The sequence below is a fragment of the Pteropus medius genome, unplaced genomic scaffold, assembly GCF_902729225.1.
Source record: "Pteropus medius unplaced genomic scaffold, Ma_sr-lr_union100, whole genome shotgun sequence".
In the NCBI taxonomy this organism is placed as follows: Eukaryota; Metazoa; Chordata; class Mammalia; order Chiroptera; family Pteropodidae; genus Pteropus; species Pteropus medius.
In genome coordinates, this window is record NW_024351730.1 from 31885430 (window position 1) to 31908429 (window position 23000).

The 23000-nt window shown below is 32.8% G+C and overlaps 1 protein-coding gene across 29 annotated transcripts in view; it reads right to left on the reverse strand.

Moving 5' to 3' along the window:
• The window catches only part of MAPK10 (mitogen-activated protein kinase 10), a 431719-nt gene that overhangs the window by 25348 nt on the left and 383371 nt on the right, over positions 1–23000 (reverse strand). For 28 of the 29 annotated variants that reach the window (XM_039845820.1, XM_039845825.1, XM_039845821.1 and 25 more), the window contains 2 exons: positions 19013–19195; positions 14451–14575 (listed from right to left, as the gene is read on the reverse strand). In XM_039845820.1, the coding sequence (XP_039701754.1) occupies positions 14451–14575; positions 19013–19195 (308 nt within the window). Of the gene's footprint in view, positions 1–14450; positions 14576–19012; positions 19196–23000 lie in introns of those variants that run through there. The other variant, XM_039845827.1, reaches the window with a different exon arrangement.

Here is a 23000-nt window from a genome sequence, read left to right on the forward strand (position 1 = left end):
ATGGCGAGTACTTTGAGTTTCATTATAAATAGCATGAGAAGCCATTGGAGAGAACTACCTGAGAAATTATGTACTCTTTTACATTAAAAAAAAAAAAAAAAAAACCTTTAGGCATTCTGGAGAATAGACCATAGGGGACAAAAGTGGAACTGAGAGACAAGTTAGAGGCCATTATATAGTCAGGGTGGAGATGATGTTTGTGTGGAGTAGTTTGAATGAGAATACATTTAGATGGTAAGATCAGTAAGATTGATTGAAGATAATCATTATGTTTTTAGAGTTTTTCTGAGGCTTAAATATGATTGGATATGAGAAAAGATTTTATAAACACTGGAGAAGTGCTCAGCAGAGTAAGTTTAATTAAATCAGAATGACATTTGTTAATCATAAAATATGCTACAGCCACTGCTGTCACTGCTCTCTGTACTCAGTAGGTAAAGCTGGATTTCTGCTCCCAAGGAACTTTAGAGCAGTGGATTTGGGAGAGATAAACATAAAAATGGATTATTTCAACATACTGCGTGACATAATAATGGCATGTGAAAGGTTCTAAAGAAAAAAAGTTAATGTAAAATTAGGAGAAGCAATAGATTTTATTGCAAGACGTTCCACGGGCAAAAGGCCATATTAGCCTCATTAATATGTTATAGGACAAAAAGGAGCTAAAACGAGCTAGAAAAAACATGCTGGGTGAAAAATCAACACATAGTACACAAATATTGCTGAGACAGCCTTTTAAGGTTACGTGTCATTTGCATCTCTGCTTTACAGTCACAAAACAGAAGCAAAATGAGCAAGGGGAAAAAGATCTTTAGCATGTCTGTATCAGAAACATGACTCGATAACAATCCATCCTAGAGACATTAACCAGAGAAAACCGTCCTCCCAGTTGACATGAATAAGTATCCCCAGGACAGGGATCCACAGTATATCCACAGTAATACATATACAATTACAGAATTAGAAAGTTTATTAAGGAAACTGATTTGCTTATACTTTCTTGACATTATAGGAATACTGATGTATTTTAACTTAAAATTTAATTTTTCAATTCCAAATCTTTTTGTTAATATAAAAATATGCAATTTCTTTCATTAAAAATCTTTATTTTTTTTCTTCTCCTAGCACTGATCTCTCTGAAAAATCTTAAAACATAACATAAAGGTCTTGGATTAATAAAATGTTTCAATCTGGTAGAAAGAGTTCTGCTAATCAAATGATTACTATCTCTTCCACCTACATGGGTTCAATAAATGTGGCAAATTATATAAAACATTCACGTACCACTTTTACACACAAGATGCTTATCAGAAAAAATGATAAATATTGTTATTGTAAATTCATTTCTATTCTATATTTCATTAGCACATAAATTACTAACAGATCTCCTTTGTGAAGAAAAACAGAACTCTTTAAAGGACATTGTGACATAATGAAATGAGCACTGACTTAGAACCTTGGTTTTTAGCTGTGGAACTGTGTAAAAGTCATTTTAAAATTCTGTAAAAATGGAAATAAAAGTACTAGGAAGTTGAGGCAGGGGTTATTTTGGCTGGCATAATGCAGAATAGAAACACGTGTTGGAAGCTTAAATAAAATAGACTAAATGAAAGTGATTAAAACATTTCATTAACTCAATTATTCTGAGAACTCACAGTGTGCTAGAAATATGTAGTTACATAGATGATACAAATGATTGAGACAAAACCCTAATTTTCAAGTTGCTCCCAGAGGAATAATTTCTAATGTATGTGTGGTGGGGACAGGGTGCAGGGTAGAGGGGGTGGGTGATTAGGTGGAGAACAGAATCACCTGAGTGGGTAAGAAATTATTTCCAATTAATAATTTGCCCCCACAAATCTGACATACTCCATACATCCCGTCAAGAATCACTGCCTTAATGAGTGCCGATGAGTTGTAGACCATAATGAATTGATGACTAAGTTTCTCAGATATGTTGTGGAAGAGAAAATGTTGAGAAACACAAGTTTTCTCTTTGCAAACACAATCACAGAAAGCCATGTACTAATGCAAGACATGCCCGTTGGCCCTATTTTTTCCATTTCATTAACATATTTCATACAGTGGATTTTCTTAAAACATAGCACACCTTTTCATTCAGTAATGAAATAGTATAAGGACTAATTTTTTTAAAAAAGTAATTCTAATTAAGCTTTTTGTTAATAAGATAGAAATAAATTACATTTTAATTACATTTCCTTTATGTCATATAGGTTAAAACTGTTAGGTTTAGACTATTTCAATTACACTCATAAGCTAAAATGTCCCTCTCTAGTAACATTCTGTGCTTTCAAAGTTTATTGAGCACTGTCACATATAACATCTTTTTAGACATTTTTAGATATAGTCTAGGTAAAGATTAGTTGTGACAATTATATCACCCAAAAGATCTCTGCATCTGTTGTTCATTGTTCATCCCCACTGCCATTGAAATTCATTTTATCATCATCTCGTCACTATTTCACTAGCTTCCTAACTGGTCGTTCTGATAAGATTCATCATCCTACCACTCAGAAAGGATGGTCTACCTAAAACACATATCTCTGATTAATATTCCTACAGTCATTCTCCTTGCCTTCGGCATGGGTGCTCACTGGGGATGACTTAAAGGTGCTTCCTCTTCCTAACCTGGTCTCTGTTTACATTTTTCACTGCTCTCTTCACTGTTCACACTGAATTACCTCAAAGCTCCTCAGGTGAACTGCAAGAAGGTCTCTCTTCTCCTGGTTTTCGAACAGGCTGCTTCCTTTGTTTAGAAGATCCTGCTCCTCCACCTCCCTTTTCTTTGGCTAACTCTTGCCCATGCTTTGGTCCCATTTAAGACTTTTCTTGCTGCTAAAGTTTCCTCTGTCTATAAAAGATGAGTAATACATTATTCTTTTGGCTTTTGTAGCACTTTGTGCTTCCCTTTACATAGAATTTACCAGAGTGGTAAAAATTTCTCGTTTACTCATCTATCAACCCTACTATACTATAAGCTACGAAGTAACAAGAACTAAACAAATAATATTTATTAATATTGATTAATGAGTCCTCGATGGCCATGTGTAATTGAAGCTCAATAAAAATTTAGGGAGCAACCAAAATGGATCTGTGCAAGGTAGAATAAGATCTTGAGTCTGAGTCTTCTAGTTGTAGATCCTGAGTGGTTCCCGTTGTACTCTACTATCTCCTTGTATCATGACCTTGGTCATCACGCGCTGTTCTTGCCCACTGCCTAGAACCCCTTGGTTTGAGGAAGCTAGATTATACGCCACATTGTTATAAATTAACTCATTGAAAGCCAAACTTTTTGCTTATATTGTTGCTAAATCTTCTATTCATGCAGAAGGTACTCATTACTTAAGATTTACTGTGAATGTTTGTGTAAGAATCCTGGTTAGGAATAAACTTTTCTTTGTGATAAAAAAGGAAGCACAAGGCAATGAGCAGGGAACATGAGCAAGCCTGCTTCAGAACAAGAAGTGCTGACAGATTGTCGTACTATGAAAACAGCAGTCTGGTGCATGTGTCATGAAACAGTCACCAAAAATGCTTTCTGCTGAATTTAATCCAAAATAACAAACATCTTAGATAAGAAATTTTCAGAAAAAGTGCTTGAGGCAAAGCTGTTTTATCCCTCATTTCTTCCAGAGGAACATGAAAGGAGTTCAGCTTTCCAAAAGCCCATAAAGATGGAAATCAGATTCTCCCTGAAATTACAAACTGTGGGGAATTTCTTTTGGTTATCAATTAAAGCATTTTTCATAAACAATAAATTCCATTCTTTCATAAGATATTGTGGGCCAATATTTCACAAATGACCCTGTGAGTCTCATATCAAACCTGTAGCAAGTTCTGGAAGTGGTTTTTATCATTCTTATGACTATCTTGCCATTAGAAAGGGACATAATAATTTTATTATAGCACATACTCTGTGAAAGACCATAAACTTTTAATAGACTTGTAAAAAGGGAGTGTAACCTTTTCAATATTCCGTTTCATCATTGAGTGAATTCACTCTACCTTCCCCTCACATATAATGGATTCCCTAGGGCCTAAGCGATGGTTCTACTCTTGGGAAAAAGAATGTTCAGATCCAGCTTTTTCCCTGAATCTGAAGGTTACCATGATTTAGCACTCAAGAATGCTTCCTACTCTTGTTCTTATTCTTCATCTTCTCAAACTTTCCATCTATAGACTTTTTGTTTTAGTACAATTCTAATGACATGCTGGCTTCGTCTCTACAGTTTTCATTTGGGGCTAAAAAATGTCAAAATAAACATCATTCGGATTTAATAACTGTCCGTTTTCACATGACCACACATAGGCATTTTCAGCGTCATTAAGGATTAACTTTCTAACAATTTCCCCATCTCCTAGAATGTGAAACTTCTCAATTTGTTCCCTAACTTTGACAGCATAACCAAATCTAAGCAGGACTTCTGAAACAGATGGTTGATTAATTTAACCCCATGATCCCCTCTGTATAGTAAAGAAATTAGGCCTTTTTATGTGTTTTTGCTGTTCATTATTTTGTTTGTTTCACTTTTATGTTACAGTATAAGACATAATGAATTTAGAAAATGGACAAAGAAACAAACGAAAATCTTTGAAGACAAACATGGCAGAGAAAAATGGCTAGTGCAAAGGAAATAAATCCTTCATTAGAAGAAACAAAGTGGAAGCAAGATATGAGGCTAGTTGGACCTGTCATTCTCATGAAATTTGTTATTTGTTGCAGAATAATGCCCCGAAAAACTTTAAACCACCCTGCCAAATGAACTCTTGAAAACTTCATAGCACAAGAAAAGAAACAGCTATGTGAAAAGTAGACACTAGTTATTAATTTTTGTTTCTTGAAGCAATGTCATTTTTAGCTTGCATAAGACCATAGGAAACTTTTTCATATTTTCAATAAATTTTTAAAATAATAATAAAAGTTGAAATCATAGTGCTTTATATTTATTTGTCAATTTCCCCTATATCTCTTTCCTTAAAAAAAAAAGTAAGACCCTTGTAGATATAAGGGCTTTTTGTACAAGGCAAAAATTACCTCAAGGAAATAAACAGATTTTCTATGTGCATTAAATTTCTTGGTTATATCTATAAATGATTGTCAACTCTAACAGTAAATATTCATATTTTTGTAGCCCTATCATCCAATATTTGAAAATATTGAGAATTAAATTTGGAGGCGAAAGCTCCAAAAATCTCAAAAAGCTCATAAACTATATCCTTAGGAAGATGTACGCCCATAATTATAGGCATATAATTTCAGGATGTTTTTCACAAGCCCTCAGAAACCCATCTAAGGAACTTCTAGGAGTTAATGAATCCCAGGATAAGAGGGCTTAGAGCTAGATTGTGAACTCTGAAGAGAAGGGAAATGCTTCCCTCATTTGTGCATCTTTAGCTCTGCTATAGCATTCAGCACAGCACATGGATGCAATAAGCATTTGTTCTGTTAAATTGTGCAAAATGAGCATCTTTATATTTTAGGGTTTTTTTAAAAAAAGAATACGCTATTTAAAAGTTCATCATGCAATTAAACCTCATTGAATCGAGTAAAGAAGAAGCAAAGAAAAACATTTTAAATAGCAAACCATAGGAGATTTAGAAACTTAAACAGGGCTACCTACCAAATAAAATTAGTACTGGGAATAAAACGGAGGTGGCCTTCAATTACAAGATTTATATAAAATAATTAATATGTGGGCCTTGACGATATTCACCACCTCTGCAGAGCAGTATTGGTTTCCTTATCAATAAAGGTTCTATAGTGAAAACACTCATAATGATAGGAAGATGGGTAGGAGTGCCAGAGAGCTGCCCTTGAACTTACATACACAGTAGTTAAGAGGAGATTCTTTTATGACAAACAAAAAATTGTGGGGAGAGAACAGTGTGGTTTGATTATTTTAGCAACACTGCAAGGGGCAAACTAGGCAAGGATGAAATTACCAAATAATTATGTTTCCTAGAGATTAGCCATTTCTCTGACCTCTCTCTCAAGGCAAAGCTGTCTAACAGAGATTCTCTCTTTTGACCTACTTCTATTCTTTCTTTCTCTCTTTATTATTTCTCTTACTATAAAATTTGGTACGTTTTCATTAATAGAACACTTTACAATTTGTGACATTGCCTTTTTTACTTATCTCTTAGGAGCAGCTTTACAACATAAGAGCATTATTTTTTTTTTCTTCCACAGTTTATAGGTTACACTACTTTTGTGGCATCCTAGGCAGATGCCACAATTAGATAATCTCTTTCCAAGGTAAAAATGCTAAGAAAATAAAATATATTCTCACAAATTTATATTCCCTTGTGTTAAGTAGGTGGATCTCACAATATATAAGAGGTCAACAGAAGAAAAGAAAAAAATATCATAGATTTGGAAGAACTCAACTGAACATCACAACTCGGCCTTTCAGAGAGTGCCAGATGTAGAATGTTCTAGAAAAATAATTTCTGTTCCCTCCCCACCTTTTTAAAAGACTTCTTCTTCAGCGGTCTATTTAAGAGATTAAAATATTCACTGTCTAAAGGGCTCAAGGTAATATATGAAAAGGAAAAACCTGAACACGGACTCTATCAGACAGCAACACAGTTATCTCCTGAGAATAAACTATTCGACTAGTCCAGCTTAGACACTTGAGAACCTTATATGTTCAGTGAATTCTAAATATCCCAATGATTTGAAATTGAGAGAATGTCTTTCTTCAGTAGAACAATTTGCTAAAATTAAAGACAAATGAATTAGCATTTGAGTGAAGTACAAATTCTTCTTATAAGTCGTGTATGAAGAGGGGCCACTAAAAGCAGGTGGCTAAATCTATCTACAACAAACATTTTGACAAGCTCCCACCAACATAATACATGGCATCAAAACAATCCCAATGTGATCAAAAGATATCTTCACTTTAACAGCTGAGGCGCTGGGCATGAGAAATGTAGTGGAAGTTATATTTTCTCTGGAAGGCAATTAGTAAATTGCTCACATTTTGCTGCTGAAAGAACACATCAGTATGAACAGATGGAAATTTACAATTCCACAAATGGCAGATATTAGGAATTAGAGACATTGATTTGACTTTCACAAAGCAAATGAGAGTCACAAAATATGAATTGCTCTTTCTATAATTAAACACATAATTAGAGTGCATCAAATTTATATCCGATGCAGCTCATGTTTCTTCCTACTTATTTCTAAATTTATGTACATTCTGAGTTAATAAACCTGCTTAGAGTTCAACTCCATACTAAAGGGGTCTTCCATGACAGATAGGTGACACTAAACTATTTCTCAAATTAAGCCTGCTAGGCTGTTGCACTAGCTTTTTCACAGCATGATGCATGCTGTAATAATAAGAAATCATAAGACTCAAAGAGGTAGTCTTTGTGTCAGGACAGATGGAGAGAACAGCTGAGAGAGGGATTCGGCCAGTTTATTAACTTCATATGAATAGAACAAATCATATTTGAAAGAATTCATAGGGACATTTAGTCTGAAAAACAGAATTTAAATGATGGCAACTTTAGAATGGAGAGAAGAGAACAGTGATATTTCACCTCACAACAGCACTCGGTAACCTCTTCATCTTCCCAACTCCTGACTACATAAGGTCACCCGTGACCTGCACACAGAGTACAGACCACACTAGTGATAGGCACTTGGGAAATATCCAGACTGATTATCAAATTTTAAATGCTAAATAAATGCTAAAACATACTATGCTTAGTAAATGCTAAAACATACTATGAAATAAAATTACTAAAGTTAAATATTAAATATTTCAGGTATCATTGTTAGTTTTCTTTTCTATGCTCTGGAATGGGGTAGTTTATCCTACTTGTGAAACTATTTCAGAGAATTTACATATAATTTTGTTTGATATTTTTAAAATGCTAGAAACAATCTGAGAAATTTTTTTGAGAATAATTTCCTTCCTATACGATTTTTTATATAGGATTTTCCTGAGAAACTCGATGTGCTTCATCATATATAGTGACACATCTACTTGCAAATTGGAAAGAAAAAAACTATGTTTTCCAAATTCAAATACAAAGGGGAATGACTGAGAGCATCTAAAGAAAGACAAAGGAGATTTTTTTCCTTACGAAAAGTGGCTGTTCCTATACAGCATCAAAGAATTCAGTGGAATACAACTGGCTAAGCCAAAGTTAATGAAAATAAAGTTAAGAAAAACAACAACTTATTCAGGTTTAACAGAGCAGGTTAATACATGATATTTATAACCAAATTTTTATAGTTTTTACTATAAAAACATATTCAAGAGAATTAGAAGTAGAGAATAAGGATAATTCCCCACCAATCATCTTCAACCACTTGAATTTTGTTTGAATGCCCCAGAAAGTCAATATATTTATAGATGAATTTTTAAACAACAAATGAAGTCTTTTCATTACTTACTATGCCAGTTTCAGGATTCTTTGATTATTCAATAATAATCTGTGCATCTCAACTACTAAATCCTGGTCAGGACATGGATTTATATTCAAAGCCAAATAGTTTTTTAAATCATAGCTAGAGATAGATGATCATAATTTTAAAATATATTTTTATTAAAATATAGCTAGCATACAATATTGTATCAGATTTAGGTGTACATCATAGTTATTTGACATTTATATACCTTAAGAAGCGATCATCATGATTGATCATAATTTGTTAATTCAAAGCAATTGATGCATATTTGTTTTAAGACAAAAAGATATTGCAATTTAGTTATAAGTAAATAACATCAAAGGGGACAAATTATTATAGATTTTTCTTACATTCAGAAAATTATACACTAAACAAGTTAAATAATCAAAGAGATAGAAAATCCATATTTGGAAAAATTAACTTATCAGCTGGAGATAAGATAAAATTCCCAGTCAATAAAAATTTCCATTAGCTATTAACTGAATAAAAACCAAGTAATCAAAGCCTATGTAAATGTAGATCTGGATTTAAAAAAGGAAAAGGCTAAGAAGAGAAGAAAATACAAAGAAGGAAGAAATAAAGGAGTGTGAGAAGAAGAAAGGATAGAGGTCTTTTTAGTGTATTTTACCTAATTGACAGCAGAAGAGTAGAATTAAAGCAACCTACAGAAAACCAGATGGCTGACTCCCTCATTCTCCCCATGCACATGTTTTCCAGCATTGGCTCCACAGGCTCCAGGCTCTTTATCAACCAGATAACAAACCACTGAAAAAGTGACACCAACATATAAAAAGAAGGAAGTACATACATTCAATTAAAAACCCAATGAGAAATACTCTTATGCCAGGACTTAGGCTGACATAGTACCTGTGATTTCTTGGCAGGAAACCACAAAATACTAGAAGTAATGTTTACTACACTTTTACTTGGTGATGTCACTGAGCAGCGCCTCTTCCAACCTCCAAAGCCTTCTCCTCTCCAGATTAAGTGTGGCTTACCATTTGGTTACTTCAGTTTTATTTAGTGGAGATTTTAGAGATTCAAATATGGAAAGAATAAATAGAAGAGTGCCAGCCTGGGCCATTTGCCCATAGATACAGTCCTTGCCCTTCCTTCATCTGCTCTGTGTGTGTCTCAGAGGCTGACTCCTGCAGGCTGCATTTCCCAGGTTCACCTATCAGCTGGCTTAGGGCTAGTCACAGGCAACAGGAAGGAGATACTACCAGGAGATGGAGGAGTGGAGAGAAGCCAGAACTCTCCCCATTCTTCTTTCCAGAAACAGCTGTATCTCTTCTGTGACTGTAACTGCAGATTCCACTGGACAGGATATTGCTATTCATCCCTGGGCTCCAGTAAATCATTTCTTTGCTCTGGGGTTAACAGTGGCTTCCTGATGTTGCTAATTTCTGGGTTGTTCCAAAAGTATCTGCTCTTGACATTTGTACTGCAATCAGAAAAAATCCCTAGTTTTGCCACTGTTTAAATGTCCTTTAGTGTGGCATCTACTCAGATCTCTGACCTTGGACACATGTCTCTTCTGAACTGGTTTTATCTGCCTCCCCTATCTGATTTGACCACATATCTACAACAGCTCTCATTCGGGATTGCTCAGATCAAGCTCTGGAACCTGCACCACTTTGACCACAGGCTTCTGATTCTCTTGTCAGTGCTTTCTGGTCCCATGGCTAGCCCTGTTCTGCTTTCTTCATCATAATTTCTGCTCCTGTGTCCTTGTAGCTGCTCACAATTATACAGCTGACATTCTGAATGTTGGTATTTGCTGAACTGCTGCACAAAACCATTATACAATGATCTCTAAACTCTCTTTTAAGATTTACCTTGAACAGATTTTCAGATATAAGCAACATTGAAATTTACATATCTATGTCATGAACTGAGGAATAAAGAAATGTCCTTCTGTGGCCTCACATGTTTTTAACTGTCTTCCTTCTGATAATTACTTTGGTTTGATGTCTTTGGCGGGCACCTCTCTCCCTCTCTTTCATCTCCCTCTTCCTCTCCCACCCCCAGCAATGCAGAGCAACTCCAGAAGCGTGCAGGCGCTTTCTCAGGGTGTTCTGGAGTTCAAAAGAAATGGTCACATTTCATGTTCTTCTTAATTTTCCTTTTTATAAGTTCTGATACATAGTGAATCAGTTCCCACTTAGCTTGAGAAAATCTTCCTAACGGGTCTCTACACCCTTTCTCTCAGGGGTTACAGGGTAAGGGTTCCCCTCTACCTTAGCAGAGCCTTTAAACTCAAGAATCTGATAAGAAACAAGGCAACTGATCCTTTCTATTTCCATATTTCCCTCCAACAGAGTACCATGTAAAAACTGATTTCCACAAACAGTCCTGAATATCCCCTAGTTTCATAAGGATAGTGACAATGAGGATTTATGAACAGTAAAATTTGTCTTTATTTTGATTTAAATTAATGGCACTGGATCCTCTTACACTTGGCAAGATAAAGGTGTATATATATCAGCAAAAAAAATAAAAGACCAAAATTTTAAAATCTTGTAGGAACTAGATCATTTTCAGTGATTTATTTTTAATATTGTAGACTATTTCTGCAGTTTCTTAGCCAGCTGGTGTTTTCAGCAAGTATATATCTATCTTTCCTGGTATCAAACAGTAGTAAAGCTTTACTTGTAAAAGTCATGATAATAATAGTAATAATAATAATAATAATAATTTATAAGACCCTTACTAGCTGACAAATACTGTACTAAGCACTTTGTGTAATTAACGCTTTAAATTCTCAGAATACTATGCAGTAGGTATGATTGTTCTCTATTCTTAGTTAAAAAATGCTGAGTGGCAGAAAGGTTTAAAAAGTTGACCAGCTAGTAAGTGGCAGAACAGAAACTTAAACCTAACCCATTTTTCATGCCTGTGATGGCACATACAACTCAATAAATTGCATTCGTGCATATTTTTACCCTTTTGATGAACAACAATCAGTTAGGATGCCTTCCAATTGTTTCACAAAAAAGCATTGGCATTAAATGTGGCCTTTGTGCTCTATTTGGGGCACATGCTTTTATTACTCTGAACGTTATTTAAATAAGAACTTGCTAATCATTTGAACAGCTATAACTTCAAAATCTTTATGTACTATTACACAGATCACTATTAACTTTGGCATTTAATTTTAAAAATTTTCAACTTCATAGTTGCATGAATAATTTTCTCTCTTACAATCATGACAGCATTCATATGCTCCTCTCTTTTCATTTGGTACTTTGGCACTTTTGAAAAAAAATGTGATAAGATAGCTTGTAGTATGATTAATAGATTAGTATGAATAGCATTTCTCTACTCTCTTCTCTACTTTTCCCAAAGATGTCATATTCTCTTGAACTTTCTCCTTTATCCCTCTCTGGAGATTTGCTTTACCTTCTTCCAATGAAACTTACCTTCATTTCCTCTCATCTTCGAGTTTCCTTCCCTCTCTAACTCATGTGAGTTACTTTAAATCTGTTTATGCTTGAATCTCCTGGCTAACTTCTAATCATGGAAATTCTGATTATTTCATACTTTCATTTATTTGGATTATAGACACATGCCGGAGTTTATTTTGCAAAAGTCTTGTCAGTCCTGGCAGAAAATATATGATTTCATTATAGCTTTGTCATGTGTCTGTAAAAGGTCATTTTATATTAAATATACGTTCACATGCAATAACAAAGGCACTAACTCTAAGAGTATTGTAGAAAGCATAGTGACCACTGCTCCTAGCATCCTCAGGTTCTGTCTCCTAGGAATAGTTGTGACCTCTGTGATACATTTCACACAGTAATAAACTAACGTTGCCCTAGGGTCAGGATTGGAACCTATTCACTGCAACACGTCTAGATGTTAAATATGTTCACCCTTGTACAACCAGTGATCCCAGACTAGATGTGAAATACTTGCTTGTTCTGTGAATTAACTGATCCCTTTTCCTTGACCTTCAAGCTCTTTCAGCTCTTTCCCCTAAAATTCATAATGTCTTATGTTGTTGCTGTTCATGTCCTCAACATGACAATATTGACATGGTTGGGGGAAAAAAAAGGTTCTATCCATTTTAGTACCCTAAATTTCATCTTTTTATCCTTCAAAAGAAAATTTTCATAGAAAGTTAAAATAAATTTAAAAACTCATTGAAACTATGCGTTAATATGTTGTTATAGATTCTAAGCAACTCTCTCTTTTATAGGCAACATAATTACAAGTGAATTATAAATGCAGACTTTATGACTTCAATTAAACTGTAGGCCGCAATCCATTAAAAACAGATTATATACATTACATTAGATGTAAGGAAAAATAAATATGCCACATAATTTGAACCATCAAAATAAACAAGGAGCAACAATTTCAAACAATTTATGTTTGTCTAAAATTTTTATCAACATAAACTATTTTATTGAAAATCATCAGAGAAAAAAATCATTATACTTAATTTTCACATATATATACATTATAGTTTCTCTTATTTATTTCATTACTTCATTCTGCCTCAACGACATCTTTGAAAGTATTTCACAAGAGTGAGAGATTGGAAGAGATTATATTTTTTAGTTGTAAGAACATTACTTTTTGAGTTTTAAGAGCATTGTAATTATATTTGAAAATATTTAATTTCCGGGATTTTATTTCATAAAAACAAATCGAGCACCTAAAAAATAATTTGAAGCAAGTTGGAATTTCAACATCATTGTAAAACTGCTTAGGAAAGCAGGTCCTGAGAAAATGTCATCAGGACTGTACACCTGTTTCACAATCGACTCATCAATGAAGTGTTTTCTCTGAAATTTTTGAACACACAAGAATTGGGTGACTATAAAAAGTAGCTTTTTAAATAATATGTCTATAAAATTCAATTCTACCTAATCCTCACTCCCTCCTATCAGATTTCACTTCTCCAAAGAAGAATGAAAGGATAAGAATTATGTCAGTTTGAATCTCATATCTCTGCCATGGGCAAGCACACAAAGAAGCAGAAGAAAAGAAGCTGAAACAAAGCAAAAATATTTCAAGCAAGAATGGGCTACAGAGAGGACAAAAGAAAACAAACAAATGAAAAGTATTTGAAATAGAAGATTAAGAACTAATTCAAATAGAGTAATTTGAAGGTATTATGTAAAAAAAAATGACATCGTTTAACATAGATATTCTAATTTAAAGAGATTTTGATGAGGAAAAGGTAACATTGCTGATAGTAACATTTAACACAGAGACAAAAGGACATTCTCATCAGGGGGCCTATAAAACACAGATGGGCCACAACAATACCCCATTTGCCTGTGCAGCCCTGACTCCACACAGAGAAAGGCACAGATGTAAAGACAGTGATTGGAGAGAAGATATTAAATGGCTGGAAAATAGTAAAAAATAAAATAAAATAAAAAAGAGTTATGCTTCTGAGAAGATTCTTAAACTATGTCTGGATTTAAAATATGGAGAAACATCTTACTGTGGTATTCAATTTAGAATCAACCTGAAATAATGTCTTTATTGGAATACTCAGTTTTATTCATCTAATTTATGCAAGGTTTCACAGTCACCAATGGCCTGTTAAAAGCTATATAATCAGAATGTTTTTAGTACCACAATTTACTAATGGCAGACATCAAGGAAATAGAGGGAAAGTTAACTTATCCTCTATTATGTTTTCTGCTATTTATTTTGGATCAGGAGAGGCTGATAATAAAGGAGGAGACACTGGTAGAGTTAACAATTTAACAAAAACAAACAAAGTGTTTCATGGACAGCTCAGGTGTGTTGGATTCAATCACTATCTCTCATAGGAAATCCTGAAAAAAAAGAAATGCACTTAAAACACAGGTAGAAGAAAATAACTTCTAGAGAGGAAGTATTAACTTTGTGACTTTGGAATTTCATGAAGGTCCTTTGTGTGTTCTTTTGAATTCTAATTCTTTTTCATTTTTTACCACTGAGCACCCAGTTACTACGATTTGTGGAAGGAAAATAAAATAAGCTTATGCCTTACCGCCTCCACTTCGGCAGGGTCATACCAGACATTGATATATGGGTGCTGTAAAGCGTCATCCACTGATATCCTTTTGGCTGGGTCAATGACTAGCATCTTTGACAACAAGTCCCTGGCTTGGCTGGCTGAAATGATAAATGAGAAAAGCAATTAGTAAAATTTTGATTTTGGCAATGAAATTTATTGGATAGAAAGGAAATTAAGAATACAAAGATCAACTAGCACCTTCCTCTGAAACATCAGGTAACCACCAAGTGATTAAGGGAAGTGCAAGATGAAACAATAAAATCTTTTTTTATCCATCAGATTTGCAAAAATAAAAGATGGTGTAATATCTACTAACGTTAGGTAATTTCATTCACGTTGGTGGGAATGTAAATTGATGAAGATTTTTCAGAGGGCAAATTTGGCAGTATCTATTAAAATTTCAAATGTGAATATTTTATGACTCAGCAGTTCCACTTTTAGGTACAGCCTAGGAAAACAATTGCACATATTCTTGTAATGCATACAAAAGGGATGCTCACTACAGCCTTGGCTATGGAATAAAAAAATTTAAACAGTCTAAATTTCCATCTATAGAACAACCAAATAACCTATGGTACAATTGTACCTTGGAACTATATCTGGCAATTTAAAAGAATGAGGTAGATCTGTAAGTACTCACATGGATATGTTGTTAAGTTAAAAAAAAAGTGTAGAATGAGCCTTAGATCATGAGGCTATTTGTGTAAATATGCCCCTTCTCAGCAAAACAACAAGCAAGCATTTTCTTCTATTTATGTGTTATAAATGCATAGAAAAGGTCTGCAAAGATTATCAACAAACTGAAAATGCTAGTTACCTCTGAGGAGAGGAGAATATGTACATGTATTGCTCACATAACTATAAATAAATCTAAAAGAATGAAATCTAAAAGGAATTAGATGAAGTAGGTAAAGACTGTTCATTTTAAAAGCTCTTCTGAGCTGGGAAAGGGGCTAAAGCAGTGTCTAGATGGAGGCTAGGTGGTCAGGGGTGACTTTTAAATTTTAATTTTATTATTAGTTTCAAGTATACAGTACATTGGTTAGACATTTATATAGTTTATGAAACGATCCCCTGACTACTCTTTCTCCCCGCTGGCTCTACACTTAGCCATTACATTACTGCTGACCGCATTCCTTACGCCGTGCTCCAGGGGTGACTTTTTTGAAGACAGGAGATGGTGAGGGCTTTACCAGAAGCAGAAGCTTTAAGGATAGAGAGAAAGGGGCAGATCTGAGAGAAAGAATCCACAAGATTTAGTAACCAAATTGACATGAGGGATCTGGTTCAGTTTATAAAATACTAAATGTTCACTGTGTGCCAGGTACAATGTGAGATTCCAGGAATATATTTTTAAAAATTATGTGGTAATAATCAGTAAGCGTATTTGTTTAATTGCTAAAGGATACTCAGTTTTAAATCTCTAAAAATATATAAAATTTTACATAAATAGTTCTATGGTAAAAATATTCAATTTGTTCCAAATATATGGTAAAACTTCAAATTAACGAAATTTAAATTGGTTTGCTAAATTAGGAAAAGGCAATGTGTTTGAATCCATGGATATGTGCCAATATTTACTTAATTTTTCTGATTATTAAGAAAATATGGGTTAATTATAGAAAATTTAGAAATCAGGAAAAACCAACTATCCCCACCATATAGAGGCAATCACTCTTATTATTGATATATTCTCTTCTAGTTTTGTTTATGTATCTTTTAACGATTTTGATCATACTGCAGAAAAAATGTAGCAGTGTATTCTTTTCAAATGTCCTATGACAGTATTTTCTTCTGTTGTTACATTTTAATTCATGTACTTTTTATATATTTAATTACTTATTTTTATATTTACCAAAAATGTCACTAGTTCAATTAGACTGGAAGACTAATTTTTTTTTTTTATTTCTGTTAATCATTTTTCTGGGAATCACAATTTTAGAGATTTAATTTCTGCTACTTCTAAACGGACAATCTGAAGCTCACAGTAATAACAAAAGTATAGAAATACTTATACATTAACTTTCGATATTTAATTTTTCTCATTTTCAAAGACTCCCTAATGAGGGTTGTATTTATTTATTTTATTGGTTCAAAGATCTCTTAGATTTGTAACTGTTTTATACTCAGACCCACACACACCCCTCCCACAGATTCTCCCATGAAACCCACCCATGTTTCTGCTCTTAGAAAGGGTGGGAGTAGTGTGGGCTTCTCACCAATAGAGGCATGAACTACAGCGATAACAAATCATCTCATAATAAATAAAGAATGATGAATACTGTTTGTAGGAAGCAAAATGAGGAAGAGGAAAAGATTTCAATCCTCACCCATCATTCTTTCATTTGCTAGCAAATGTCTTATGTTCTTGTTTGATAACACTAGAATAAATTCTCCCCTTTGATTATTTGTATAATTCTTTATAATTTGCTAATTTTTATATTAAAATTATAATTAAATGAGTATAAATATATAAACTAGTTTATAATTTGTAAAAATAATATAATCATAGAGATTCAAATTGAATTAAACAGCCAAAAAATAAACTCAAGGAAGTCGAAATCATATTATGAAGGACGGTTGGTATTTTACTTCATAGTTTTTCTACAAGTGCTGTCATTATCTCAAATAATTTAATCAGGACTTGTCATCTCCATATTGTTACAATTACAAGTATCTTCATATGAAGGGAATTCTTTTGCCTGACGCATCAATTAGCATCATAAAGACATAAATTCTCTACTTAGCTCTTCTTCAACCTGCATATGTGTTGATCTTAAAAGAAGTAGATTTAGTAATAATTTAGTCTGCTGCCATTCAGAGAGCCAGCTGAAGGAAGAAACCTAACTTTGCATTAAGTGTCACAAACAAAAAAACAATGCTGCACATTTAAACCCACCAGATGAAAGTTGGGAGGAGATGATAAGATCCTGAGAAACAGGAGGCACCGTGTTTTAGTTTCTCCATCACATTTTAGTCTATGTAGCTATAAATTAAGTCTGTAAATTAAGTCTGTACTAGTTCATTGTTCACCAAACATTTGGGGTAAAATTTTAAAAGCATGTGTCCTTTTTTTGATAACGTATAAATACATTTTAAATTATAATTATTACATTTATTAGTATTTTTATAGCTAACAGTTATTGAGCATTTTCTGTGAGCCAGGTAGTGTTCTAAGTGCTTAACAAATTATTTGGTCATTTAATCCTCCCAATAAACTATAAAGATTTTTCGCCTTTATTTATTAAAAAAGATAAAGAAATCTAACTTTAGATAAGATTAGATAACTTGCTCAGGTTCACAGAGATTTTAATTTTGTTTCAAAATTAGTTTCTCAGGGATGCCCTAAATTAAAATTAGAATATTATTTATATCACACTATACATTGCCAATGTAGTCCTTGTCTTCAATCTTATGGCTGATGCATTATTATCCCAGTTTTATTATCATAAGATTCGTTACTAATGTTTATGACTACAAACACAGTAGTTGAAAGAATTACTTATTAATAAAAGTGTTTATATTGCATGTAAAATGTGTAGGTATCTCGTTTGTCTCTCTAAAATGAAAAAAAGACAAATGGTGGTTAAGCACTCCCTAAAATACAAATAAAACGCAGACATCAGCATCTCTAAGAGTTTACAACTCAAACTTGTGTTGAAAATATTTTCCAAGTAATAAAAAAATTTAAACAATGATTTCAATGTACATTACGTTGGTCTTTTAGAGTTATATGGCAAAATAATTTTAAGGTTCTAAATAAGCTCTATGAAATAGTTAACCCACAGCACTGTCACACACTTTAGCACTATGCTTCCCTTTGAATATCCGGACGATTCTACAATCTTTGGCCATTTTCTCTTTGTAAGAAAGATCTTTTAAAAAATACCCATCCTAGAACAAACTGGTGATGACCAGACGGGATTAGGGTTAGGGGACTGGATGAAAAAGTGAAGGGATTAAGAAGTACAAATTAGTTACAAAACAGTTATAGGGATGTGGAGTATAGCATAGGGAATATACTCTATATTATTGTAATAACTCTATATAGTGCCAGGTGAATAATAGAGTAACCGGGGCGGGGGGTGGTGGAGGGACGGAAGATCACTTTGTAAATTAGATAAAGGTCTAACAATTGTGATATAGATCTGAAACTAATAAAAAATAAAATAAAATTTTGAAAAAAGTAAACCGAGACCCAGAGATCAAGGGTCTCTGTGATTAAAGGTGCAGCAGTAGCTAGGCTCAGATTTGGGACTAAAATCCATGTTACTTTTCTCCAGATATAAAAATCTCTTTACCAGGTAACTTTTATACAACACACTAAGTTTAGGATTGATGGTTTGGCTGATTACTGGTTGGTCATATTTATAGGTTTGTATGTAATTGTGATTTTAAAAAATATTATTTTAAATTAAAAAAAAGAAATACTGCTCCTTAAATTGAGGCAGTTCAAGTTAAAGAGAGGTGTCTCTATTTGTTCGTTTAGTCCACCGCCCCACACAGTTGATCTCCAGTTGCTCTGATGGGCTTACCTTTGAGTTTATTGTGCTCAGAATCCGCTGGGAAGAGGGAATCTGGAAAGAGCTTGGGGAAGGTGAGTCCGGCATACTTGGGCCGATTCTCCACATAGTTTCTCACTGTGGGTTGCAATTTCTTCATGAATTCCGGACACGGTGTTCCTAGTTGCTCAATTACCTTGTTCCATTGGTCAATATCTGAGAATTAAATAGTTAAGGGCAAACAGAAGTGCAGGCCACCAGCTCCTGCCGTTCACTAGTCAGGAGACTAACTGCTTCTCAGAATCCTGAGCAGTCATCAACACGACTGGAGTTTTAATAAGCAACAAAGGACAAAAACATAAAACCAGAATTGTCAGGCAATAAATTCTCCTGGAATTTTAAATTCGCTTTTGGAACATATACACTTTTGAAGAACTAACATAACTTAACATAGGATATCATGAGATAGTTTTTGGGTTGTAAAGATGAAAATGTATTTAATAACACAAGAAGAATTTCTTGCATTATAATAAAATTCTATATAACCATGTGATTTAAAAGAAGAAATATGACATATTTTATCATAAAAATTACCTCAATCATTTATTCTCTAAAAATGACAAACACACAAGTATTTTAAATAATTTTTCTTAAGATTTTTTTTTCTCTACCAAACAGGAAATTTCATCATCTGTTAATGTTTTCTACTCATATGCATTACTTATGGGATCAATATTATTTTTGATAATAAAATAATTCATTAATTCTTCATCAAAGACTTAAAAATTTTCTATTTATCAAAGTAGTCACAATTTTAAACCTATTTTCTTACTTCTGACAGTAGTGCTCTGTAATCCTGAATATCAAGAAAATATTACAGTAAACACAGGATGTTCAACTTAAAACAATGAATTTTCATCCAAGTGCATTTGTTTCAAAAGTACATTAAGCATGTGGAATTCTACAGGAAAACTATTAACTCTCTATGAAAATTAATGTCCTCCAAAATTGGAGCTAGCTCTTTGACAGACATACCCACTGACTGAGATTCTCCTCATCTATCATTACTATTTGATACATCAGAGTCTTACAAATGATAAATAGCACGCATGAAAACCATGATGGACCATCTGAAAAAAGTTAATTTCAAAGAAATTTCCTTGCCATCTGTCAATGAACAATAGACTCCTTAAAAATTCTTCCTAAATCCAATACCACAGGCAGTGTTCTCTCTTACATTGTTTATTCTTTCACAATTCTATTCTTTAATAATAAGTTAATTAATTCATTTCTGATCATGTATTTTGCAATGGTTCAGAGAATCTACTATAATATTACTTAATCGTGGTTTGTAAACTCTTTACCCTTAGCTGTTCAATACAGTTGAACTAAAAGACAGTCCTGACAAAAGACAAAATTAACTATAGTTAACAAAAATAAATGTATAATGCAAATAAAGTAGATGAGAGATTGAACAAAGATAAAATCAAGCTACTTTGCAAATCCTCTTTTATTGTCTTTATAATCTAGTTGAAAAAAATTTAAACTATTACATATCCTCTTAATTATTGGGATGGAAAAATGTATGATTGCATAATATCGAAAAATAAAGTGAAGGTGAGAAAAACTGGAAAATATTTATGAGGCTATAGTAGTAAGTCAAAATCATTAGAAATAAAGAAATAAAAAATTACAAAAGGTTAAAGTTGAAAGTTATTCTTATACAAAAACTTATGTTAGTAGTATGGATATAGGTAAGCTTTAACTACTTAAACATATTTAAATAGAAAACATTAGTACAGCTAAATAAATCACAGGTGCTTGCACTGTAAATTATGAAAAGAGGTCTACTCTCTAGAGAATTAGGTTCTCATGCCCCATCAAGCCATCGTTTAATCATTGGTCAAACTTCCTTAGAATTTTAGACATTATGTCAAACTAAAAACAGGAGCAAAGAAGCTGTCATATTTTCTGTAAAAGTATCACTTAAAAAGTCAGCAAAATACTCCCAACACACTATTATGTTCTAGTTACATTTATCTCAAGTTATACAGTTATTCAGTAAAAAATAAATTGCTTTTAATATTCCCCCAAAAATTCCATGTTATTTTTAAAGTTTAAGGAGAGTCAAATATTCTAGAATTTGTTAAATAAGAACAGTTAAAATGTTTCTTTTTAGAAGTTATAATTAAAGCCTATAAAAGCCTTCAGTGTATTTTCCTACTTTAGATTGCTTTTTAGATGAAACACACTTGTGGTCCATGATGCAATGGTTTATACGAAGAAGAGGGGCAAGAATCTTTATTATTATCAATGAGGTAGTTATATGTTCATAAAGGCAAATATGTGGTATAGTCATCTTTAAAAGTTTGTGCCTTTACTTCAAGCAATCCACTTCAAGTTCTTTCTTCCCATAAATATGTACAATTATATGTAAGTAGTAAGAGCTTGTTTCCCAGATGTTCATAGAATCACAGCATGAACAACTATGTCCAATTATGCTTAGTTAACCACATGATTCACTTTTATAATCATAATTAACCAAATATAAGCCAAGACTAGAAGACGTATCTCCTGGCTCCCAGTCCAGAGCTTTTCCAAGGATTCCAGTAAGGAAAGCAGCAAGTTTGGAATTGATATGGTAGAAATTGCTTTAATTTGGCCATAAAATTGATGGTGTGTTTGTCACAGGCAATTCCCTTAAAGAGCATCTCTAAAACTGCCTCCCTAGTCTATTAGGTCAAAATATTTACATAAACGATTAATTTTATTAATTTTAAATAGAAGATGAGGTGATATGTATTTTTTGAAAATTTAATTATCAGATTTCCACAATGATTATATTTTTTAAAAAAATACATAAAAATTTAATTAGATATAATACTTATGTGTTAATGTTAACATGGTAAATATTTTTTAAAGAATGGCCGAAATTATTTTTGTAAAAGGATTTATTTACTTTCAAACACTTATAAGTATTATTTACATACTACATGAATAAGGATCTGAGTATTTACAAGTTCCAGCCCATGTGCAGTTATCAAAAAAGCAATAAACATGTATTTTTTAATTTGTGATTTACTATTTTAGAAATGATCACCTTCAACATATTTATCAAGAGCGTTCCATAAAAATTTTAAAAATGTCATTTTAAAGGAATTATTTGACAGTCAATTTCCTTATATAATTCTAAATTCACTATATAAAAAAGTCATATTACAAAAAGTTTGAATTTATAAATAGAGTATGATGACAGGATAATGTGCTAATATTTACTATTGCTAATGTCTTCAATAAATAGGATTGTAATAGATGAATAAAACAGATTCTAAAAATGAGTATCTGAAATCCTAAAAGTTAGAATTATTCATTAACTTTATCAATTTGCTAAGAAATTACATTTCATGCACTCCTTTCCCTTTAAATTCCTTGGTTTGGGAACTTACTAAAACATATCACGAACTGCCTTAAACATAATGCCTTATCTTTTTCTGGGTATTTTAAGTCAAAATTATGAACATAATTTATACTATTTACACTTAAGCTCTCGGAAACTACTAAGTGGAATTATAAAGAGTTGTTTAAAGGCCTCATTCTAATATGTCTTTTGAATTGTATCTTCTTTTATGTTTTCTTCCATCATTGATTCCTTTTTATTATTATGAATGTGGTTTCCAGAGTTGACACCTTTTTGAATTCAGACTTGCTTTCTACTCTACTCTAAGCTCTATATTCAATATTTTGTGTAAAATTTTCTGATATCAATTTGCAGCTTAAAGAATATCAGTGTTTATCTCCAAATTGTTAAGTATATTTTAAAAAATATATATTGCCTAAGAACACTGTCCATATAGAATAGCTTCAGGAGAGGCTATTTTATCTATCAAACCAACTGACTGCCTAGGCATTATATTGAGTATTACTATGTGGATTTATGTTAGTCCTGCACGAAAAAATACTAGAATCAATTAGCGATGTCTGCAGTGACTATGCAATAATGAAGTGGAGGCATGCATGCTAA